General features: G+C 40.5%; 1 protein-coding gene across 1 annotated transcript in view; it reads right to left on the bottom strand.

Moving 5' to 3' along the window:
* LOC114922747 (vomeronasal type-2 receptor 26-like) overlaps nucleotides 1-5,719 on the bottom strand; it is a 7,769-nt gene extending 2,050 nt beyond the window's left edge. The window contains exons 1-3 of the mRNA XM_029284609.1: nucleotides 5,603-5,719; nucleotides 1,331-1,402; nucleotides 574-622 (exon numbers count right to left, since the gene is read on the bottom strand). Of these exons, the coding sequence (XP_029140442.1) occupies nucleotides 574-622; nucleotides 1,331-1,402; nucleotides 5,603-5,719 (238 nt within the window). The remainder of the gene's footprint in view (nucleotides 1-573; nucleotides 623-1,330; nucleotides 1,403-5,602) is intronic.
* Nucleotides 5,720-9,817: the final 4,098 nt, after the last annotated feature.

Raw genomic sequence — 9,817 nt, 5'->3', positions numbered from 1 at the left:
GTTCCGTGAGGATAGTATAGTTTAGATGTCAAGACTGCTAACATCGGATGTTCTTGCTTGTCATATGTGAAGAAGCAAACATGTTTTATTTAGCCTGCATATCACTTCTAGAGTTAAAGCAGACAATACTAGCCTAGTGGATGGGAAAATATGCTAGTTAACCATAACAATATTTCAGCACAGCACTGCCAAGGTCAGCTGTAACAGAAGAAGTAGGGGCGGGACCATTCACACTTCATACTAATTGGAGAATGTGATTGATGACTGTAAAATGAAGGAGTGAGTTATGCTTTGTTACAGGTGATTGGGGGTGGGAGGTTTCAGTTTTTGGCTTCATTATTGTACGTGCCGAAGCTATGTAGCAATAAAAGGATTCTTTAAGGTAAATAAGCCTCAAAGGTATTTGAAAAGCTGCTTCTTTTCGGAACCATGACATTAGATTCATGAATTGTGATGGTCTGCTGAAAAGTATGAATATATCGAAGCAGATAAAGAATGCTACCAAAATTGATGCTAATTTTTTTTCCTCACTGAATGACTTCCTGCAAAATCAACATTTGAGCTCTGCCCTACCTGTCTGATCTGAAATGGTCCCTTCTGGACAAGGGTCACATTGGTAGCAGCAAACCTGCTTGCCCTCTGGAACATGTCTCCTCTCTCCTGCATGGCACCTCTTCATGCCACACCTGGCAAAGGGCACCTTCTAAAAGACAAAAAAAAATGTTTGAGATGGCCTAAGTAATAAGTATGCTTCATTTGTCTCTTTCTATATTTTTGTTTCCATCTTTAGAATGTCTTCCAAAAGAAATGGCCTATCAGAAAAAAGAATAAGCTCCAGGGGGATTCAGGCCAGTGGTAATCCTGACCCAATGGATGCTGGAGATTGGAAATGGGATCTCAAAATGCAAAGAAACAAGGAATCGTGAGGATCCAACTGAATGGGAACTGTCCATAGAAATCACTGTTTTTTGCTCTAATAGTATCCTAGGTTTCTTTCCAATCCTACTGCATCTTGGACTTTTCAAAATCAAATCTCAAATGTGTTAAATTCAGAAGCAGGTTTTTTCAAAAAATTCCTGAAATATTTTCTGGTTCAATAGAGCTGTTTTCCAGTTAGAAGGATGTTCTGCCGCCCCAGGAGAGAATGAAGCCTTTCCTGAATTTATAAGATTTCCTTTCAACTCACTTTTGTGGCCCAGATGATTCCATCAGAGTTAATGGTGAAATTCTGGCCTGGGGGAGCCCTTGGATCTATTTGTCCAACTTTAATGGGGACAAAAGATTGATTGGGGAGGAAAAGCCAGTTAAGAAGATCATAACCAGCAGATACCAATTCATTTTCTGAGAAGGAGACTTCTTCAGCACTGTTGTTGAACTTGACGTTCTTCAGATAGGGAAGAATCTGAAAGAAAAGACACCTGGATTAATTGGCTGAATGCTACACATAATACATCCTGGTTTCTATCATAATGTAATGGCCATCATCTTAGGAGATGTGTCTATATTTAAAAAGCTAAATGAGTGCCCTTGGTGGAGATCTAAGCACTCAGAACTAACATCAAATATTCAACTCCATCCCCAAAATGAAAACATATTCTCTTTATTATTGGATGTTTATATCATGGCTTCTTCAATTCCAGTGTTTTACCAGTGTATAAGAAGCAAAATGGAAAAGGCCAGCGTATAGCAGAATTCAATATGTGGCTAAAGGAGTGGTGTAAAGGGGAAGGCTTTGGTTATATTAGTCACAATGTCTGTAGCTGGTCCAATGAAATAATGTACAAAAGAGATGGTTTGCATGCATCAAAGAAAGGGACTGAGTTACTTGGCAATAAACTCACAGATTTCCTGGAGGAATATTTAAAATAAACAATGGGGGAAATGAGTTAATTGATACATCCCTGTCCTTGGCAATCAAAAAATTACAGGGTTAGCAGTGCATGTAATATAGATGTGTGTGTGGAAAAGAATATCAATCTTGCTATCAAGCAAAATCAAGCTTTTAATAGGGAGTGCCACAAAAAGTGCAGTAACCAAACAGGTGGTAAGAAAATAGGGGAACCCAGGCACCACACAGGTTATGTAGAAAGTAAACACAGGGTCATTCATAAAGGACTCAAATGTCTATACACCAATGCACAGAGTATGAACAATAAACAAGGTGAATTAGAAATTCACGTAAATGAGGGCAGATATGATATTGTTGCCATTACGAAACATGGTGAGGTGAAACCCACAAATGGAACACACAGCTAGAGGGATTTAAATTATTTAAAAGAAATAGACTAAATAAAAGAGGAGGTGGAGTTGCTCTCTATATAAGAAATAACTACATCTCTACAGAAATAGAGCACAACAATGATGAAAACTGTCTTGAATGCATTTGGGTCAATATAAAAGGGGAAAAATGACATTACCATAGGTGTATACTATAGGCCACCCAACCAAACAGAGGAAATAGATGAACTTTTTGCTAGTCAGCTAACTAAGGTAGGTAGGAAGCACATCACTATAGTAATGGGGGACTTTAATTACCCTGCCATCAACTGGGAGACAAACTCTGCACCAAGTGGAAGATCAAACAGATTCCTGACAAACCTAGCAGACAACTTTGTCTCCTGAAAAGTAGAGAAGGGAACTAGGGGATTAGTCATATTGGATCTAATCCTCACTAACAGAGATGAATATGGATATGTCTAGTTTAATGAAGAGATAGACAAGGCGTGACATGATAGCAGTGTTCCAATATCTCAAGGGTTGCCACAAAGAAGAGGGAGTCAAGCTATTCTCCAAAGCGCCTGAAGGCAGGACAAGAAGCAAAGGGTGGAAATTGACCAAAGAGAGAAGCAACCTAGAACTAAGGAGAAACTTCCTGACAGTTAGAACAATTAACCAGTGGAACAACCTGCCTCCAGAAGCGGTGAATGCTCCAACACTGGAGGTCTTTAAGAAGAGACTGGACAGCCATTTCTCTAAAATAATATAGGGTTTGTTATTTCACGGGTCGAGAGAGGAATAATTTAGCCTTTGATGTTGAAAAGTCTGATGAATTTCAGATCAGGAGCCCTTTAGGACCATGTTGGGTTCTGCTGCATATGCTGAGGTGGACAGAGGCTTAACAGAACAAACAAAGCAGTACAAGAAATGTCATACTAAAAAAATGGGGTGGATTCACCCAAGAATTCTAAGCCACAGTAACCTAAACCAACATTAAAATGAATTGAGTGTATTTTTACAGATTGGATTCGGGCTACCTACTGAGAGAAACTGGGATGCTTCTGCAAATGTACTCACTAAGACTAGAAATGATCTGTTAAAGCATTTTGCACAAAAGCACCCAGATTGTCATCATGCTCTGGGCTGACCACTCCTCCCTGGAGTGGTCACAGCTATATTTCAGGCAACCATTGATGTCCTTCCAGAAGCTTCCAAGAAGCTCTTTGCTCTTGGTTTGGTTTAATTCTCTTTTTCCTCCATCTATTCCTTTTCAACAAAAAAACTCTCACAATGCAAATTAAAGTTGTAATAATAATAATAATAATAATAATAATAATAATAATAATAATAATAATAATAATAATAATAATAATAATAATAATAATAATAATAATAATAATGATGATAATAATGGTAAAGTTGGAAGGGACCTTGGAGGTCTTCTAGTCCAACCCCCTGCTCAGGCAGAAAACCCTGTACTATTTCGGACAAATGGCTGTCCAGTCTCTTCTTAAAAACTTCCAGTGTTGGAGCATTCACTGCTTCTGGAGGCAGGTTGTTCCACTGGTTAATTGTTCTAACTGTCAGGAAGTTTCTCCTTAGTTCTAGGTTGCTTCTCTCTTTGGTTAGTTTCCATCCGTTGCTTCTTGTCCTGCCTTCAGGGGCTTTGGAGAAGAGCTTGACTCCCTCTTCTTTGGGGCAACCCCTGAGATACTGGAGCACTGCTATCCTGTCCCCCCTCGTCCTTCTCTTCGTTAAACTAGACAGACCCAATTCCAGCAACCGTTCCTTATATGTTTTAGCCTCCAGTCCCCCAAACATCTTTGTTGTTCTTCTCTGTACTCTTTCTAGAGTCTCAACATCTTTTTTACATCGTGGTGACCAAAACTGGATGCAGTATTCCAAGTGTGGCCATACCAAGGCATTGTAAAGTGGTATTAACACTTCACGTGATCTTGATTCTATCCCTCTGTTGTAAAATAATTGCTACCTTAATCTCTTCTTAGATACATCGATAGCATACAGATATTTAATCAGTGATTCAAGAAATGCATATAGGTAACTAGGAATTTGTGGACTAGAGAAAAAGTCACTGAGATTACCTGCCATGGTTTAATATTTGAGATCCTCTTTCCAAGCCTCGTCATGGTTGGTCGTCCTCCAGATCCATGCATGGCACGCAATGCGTGTGCCACAGCATAAACGGCATTGTAGATATTGTAACTTTCACCTTCCATGCTAGTTTCAAAAATGTAAGAAGGTAGACTCTGCAAATTCTCTTTTCCTGTACATTGTTTTTTCGCTTTTGGAAGGATCCTGCCTGGCTTGTGGAACCTGCAGTCAAACAACATTTCCCAGCATAGTGGGAGAAAGATGTCCCCTTGTGACTTCAAGGGGTCTAAAGACAGGAGGAAATGGCTGAATCCTGAGACATCCCCGGTGTGGTGCCTAAAATGCAAGGCCCCATGGAAGGGCTTGACTGCTTTCAATATGTTTGGATTCCTCACCACGCTAAGTTTCCAATGGGAAGTTAAGATCCAAACTTTCCAAAATGATGTCTTTGTCAAATATTCATGGACATTCATTGCTACCTGTACATTTGTAATACTATTGGAGTCTCCAAACAGAATAATCACTTCAGCTTTAGACCATGTCTCCAGAATAGGAAGAAAGTTCAACATTGTAATAATAAGAAAATCCAATTTCAACATTTCACTGAAGGCCAGGCAGATCTCCTTCTTCTTAAGCATTGGCATCAGAGATGAGACGAAATGTTCTCCAATCTCACTTTCAGAGGCAATAAATCCAACCCAGTTCCACTGGAAATACAGGAGCAGCTGGGCTAAACCCTCATATTGAGGAAATTCCTTGGGATTGATCCAGAAGAAGGAAGGGTAAACTATTCTGCTTCCTTGAGTGGACTCAAAGCCAACGCCGAGCTGGAGAAAGTGAGATTCTTGAGAGAGTAAATTTTAGGGATCACCATTATGTGGATTATTGCCTCACTTATTAGGCTGGCTCACTTTGAATGGCAAGCTTAATTTTCTGGCCTTCTTAGGAAGAAGGATTACATATTAGGAAGAAGTGATGCCTGGTGATGACATGTCAGAAGCCAAGGGAACAATCCGTCAACTTAATACAGAGAATATACTACTCTACATTTTGATGAAGAATAGATTAGGAAGGAATTCCTCTTGGCAAATACCACATTTCAAAATTATTGCATTACTTATCATTGTTGGGTTCTATAAAAACATATCTCGACACAAAAAATATAAATATATGTCCCCCAAAACACCTTTTCCCACCTTTGTCTTTTCTATGTCTCTGTGTCTTCACTTTTTTGTTTGTCTACCTGATATTGTATCCAATGAGGCCCTCTTACCTGTGGGACCTTGAAGATGCTGAAGATGGAGGCCATCAGCCTGGAGGATTTGGGATTGAGATCTCCAATGACAGAGAGCAGAGGGTCCTGCCTGTCACATTTGTAACCCGGAACCATTCGGCCCCGTGTGGAGAGCAGGGAGAGACTGTTTGAGCAAATCGCCACCTCAGTCTGAAAATTGCTATAAATGTGGAAGCCAAGTGTGATGTTGGAGAGAAGAACTAGATCCTTGTTGAGCTCTGTGACTGCAAACACCAAGGCTGTCAACTGCTGGTAATTCTTTGGTATGACTCTACAGTGAGAAAATCATTGGGGAAATTGTAAGGAAAGCTTGTGTGTGCTGGTGGAATTTATCGTGTTTTTTTAAAAATATCCTTTGCAGTAGGAAGTCCCAAATTTTATTGGAGGTTTTTAAGAAGAAACTGGACAGTCACTTGTCTGAGATGGTATAGGTTCTCCTGCTTGAGCGGGGGGCTGGATTAGAAGACCTTCAAGGTCCCTTCCAGTTCTATTCTATTCTATTCTATTCTATTCTATTCTATTCTATTCCATTCTATTCCATTCTATTCCATTCCATTTCATTCCATTCCATTCTAATTTTCTTAAGGATATTCCTTGATTAATATTTGATGGTTCTGTGAGAAAGGAGAAAATCCTGTCTGTCCATATCCCAGATCATTTTATACCTCTCTATTGTCCCTCCCTTCTTCACTTTTGCTCCAGTGGGTATGGTCCTTCCCAATTGCTCTTCTTCCACCCCAACCAATTTGGTCCTCTCTTGGAACAGCTTCTTCTGGTCTGGTAATCATTGCTGAGTACAAGCCTCCAGTGGGGTCAGAGCAATCCTGATTCCAAAACTGAGGCATTTCTTAAACCTCTTCCAGAGTGTCAAGGGGTTGACCGCTTCTTTCAGTTTTGCACCATGACTTTCTGGCCAAACTAATATTGTAAGTCAACTTCTTCGCCTCACATTTTGGGTGGTTTATTAGCTTCCTGATGAGCTGTGGAGGCACAGTGGTTAGAATGCAGTACTGCAGGCTACCTCTACTAGCTGCTGTCTGTCTGCAGTTTAGCAGTTCGATCCTCACCGGCTCAAGGTTGACTCAGCCTTCCATCCTTCCGAGGTCGGTAAAATGAGGATGCGGATTGTTGGGGGCAATACGCTGACTCTGTAAACTGCTTAGACGGGGCTGTAAAGCACTGTGAAGTGGTATATAAGTCTAAGTGCTATTGCTATTGCTGATCAAGAGTTCTGAAAAGATAGAGAATTCTTGCCTATTTTATGAGTTTGGCTCTTTATTGAGAAAAGCACAAAGATCTGAACTATGATACGATATTGCAAACATCACTAAAACAAGTATTTCTGAAAAGAGTCCCTGAATACAAAGCAATCAAATAATTATTTTAATTTTTCTGCTCTGAGTGAAACTTACAAAATACTTTCTTTAAGCAGAGATGGGTCTTTCTGAAAGTTGTGGATACTGGATGCATGTATGGTTCCCAGAGGAAAATTCCCACCAATAATGAAATCACCAGTTCTGTAAAAGTCTCTTGTAATCTGTAAAGTGTTTGTCAACACACACCCAGTTTGCATACTCTTAGCAGCCGGTGGAGGCAGGAACCAGAAGAGCAGCAGCAGTAGGAGACGCAGCCCAACCATTCTTCTCACCTTCTCTTCCTAGATCAGAAATCCAGGTTTGGGCAGAAGGTGAATTGCAGGTAGAACTTGTCACCTTGATGCCCCCAATGCAAATTTATATCAACCATGCTTCCTCTTAACTTGGACTGTGACCAAAGAGGAAACTAAGCCTAGCTGAGTCTCACCCAATTGAATCTCACCAAACCTCAGAGTCAGCTCTTTGGAAGACAAGATGAAGTAATATGTCTGCCCCCACCAGGAGAACTCCGAGTATATAATTTAAAGCAGGTTTTATCTCAGAAGATTTTTGTAGATAGAAATCTATAGGGGATACATTAGAAATTACTGTTTTTCTGATAATTTCATGGAAAAGCAATTGTCCTATTTACTGAGCAATAGCTACTCTTCATACTCCAGATCGAGAAAAACAAGTTTGAGTCTCCTGTTGCTAATCCACAGAGCAGATTCAGTTGAGAGTCAAGGTGAAGTTGGGTATTAGAGTTATGTGAAACTGAGCACGTGCACACAAGGTGGAGTATGGCCTCTTCCACAGTTTGTTTAGAAAGTATAAGTATTCATGAGGCATAGTGTCATGTGACAATCAGTTGTACCCTAGTAAGTCTGGGCAATCATATCAATACTTGTATGGAATAAGTGGCTTATAAATACCAACATGGCAAGTGATGAAATTAGTCTCTGACGTCTCCCATAGAACTTAAAGGTTGGCAGGTGGATCTCTCAAGGTGTCGGGTTAAGTTAAACTCTACAGGAGGGTTATCCAACAATGTGTTGGAATCATAAAAGTTTTTCTGCTGTGTTTGTTTTGGGAAGTATGTCTTCAGAACTGTGAACTGGTGTGGGAAAGACATCATCACCCATGATACACCTCTGGATCGAATGTGGTAATAGAAAAGGGTGCATGATGTTATGTGGTTCTCTCCATTCTCTGAATCTCTTTCTATTCAGTGTTGACTGGAGGGGAGGCATTGAGTCCAAATCTGATTTTCAAGGTATCTCAGTGAGGCCTTCTCATTTCATGGTCAGGTATCATCCTTACCTTGATGATATTCAAATATACAGCCATTGATTGACCAAGCAAAGTTTTGCCCTAGTGCCCGAAGTCTATTGGATGGGGAGAAAGAGTCTCCATTTTAATCCTAGCAAAATCGAGTAGCTGTGGATGATTGGTTCTCCCAGTAGTGGGGACATTGGTCTTGCATGACATTGCACTGACTCACTTAGGACTGCTGTACAATCTGGATGTCTTCCTGGTCTCTCAGCTCCTCCTCCAAAAGCAGATGTTAGTTATGGTAGGTTTTTTTTAAAAGCTTCAATTTGTTCAAAAGGATGGTATTGAGCTGTGGAGGGTCTGAATGCCCAAAGATCAAGAAAGAAGATGGAGGTAAGAAACAGGACTGGAAGCAGAAAGTCTCTGTTATTGGGATCAGACCCAGGAATGGAACTGAATCCAGCATAAATTCATCCTTGAGAGAGATGTTGTTCCTGCATCTCTCAAGGAGGCCTTGTTCTCTTGAAGAAACTATTCCTGGATCCCATCATACTGGCCAATTTTCATCCAGTATCCAGTATGCCTTCTTTTTTTTGTTAATCAATTTGTTGTATTCCACCAAGTGTCCTTGTTATCTGGGAGAGTCATCAATATTATAAATAAGAATGTAAAAAAGTATCATTTGGTCCTTGAAACATTTCCAAATAGTAGCGTTGAAAGAAAAATCTTCATCAGGGTCCAGTCCAAGCTGGGAATAAACAAAATGGAGACTGCTTTAGAAAGAAGGTTGTAGTTTATTGAAGAGGAGAGCCAGAGAGAAAGGTGGCTCTGAGAAAGCTTACCACATGTAGCTGGGAGTGTTGGTTTTTTATACCTTCTTGGGCTTTTGTTTTCTGTTCCTGTGGCATGAACTTTGACCTGAGTCTGCGTGTGCTTTTCTGGTAGTCTGATGGTGGTGGGTTAAATCTATTATGTCCTAAACTGCTTCCCTGGGGGTGTGGCTGATGACTATGTCCTGTGTTGGATTTTTGGGATGAGATTTGTTGATTCTAGGGATTTTGGTCTTTCTAATCTCATCTGCACCAAGCTTCCTGGCTCCAACTTTCTGACAGGATTATCACATCTGCATTTCTACAGACCTGGTTTCTGTTTGGGGTAGAGAGACTTGGGAGTGGTGATTTCTGCCTAAGATTTTCCATTATTCCTTTGGGGAAATATAACATTCTGCCTTTTTAATATCCCCCAAAATATTTATTTCTCTGGGGGGGGTCTGACTTCCCACAATAGGATTGGGAACACCTCTCAGATCTAGACGTCTAGCCACACCTTTCCCCCTTTTCTCTACATCCCGTCCCCAATTTAAGGAAGGAGGCATTTTCTCTTTTGAGTGGCAGTTCTAACATCCAACCATCAAACTGCTCCACAGGATCTTACACCTACACTGATTTAATAGAGAGCCTTCCTGTCAGGGCTGTCCCAGCTTGGGCATTTGAAAAGAAAGACCCTTGATTCATTTTGCGGGGAAAGGTATGCTTTTCCTAAAGCCAAGTGGTCACAGTGTAGGAAA

This window comes from Protobothrops mucrosquamatus, unplaced genomic scaffold (genome assembly GCF_001527695.2).
Source record: "Protobothrops mucrosquamatus isolate PMUCROS unplaced genomic scaffold, P.Mucros_1.0 scaffold760, whole genome shotgun sequence".
In the NCBI taxonomy this organism is placed as follows: domain Eukaryota; kingdom Metazoa; phylum Chordata; class Lepidosauria; order Squamata; family Viperidae; genus Protobothrops; species Protobothrops mucrosquamatus.
This window is presented reverse-complemented; position numbering and strand designations above follow the sequence as displayed.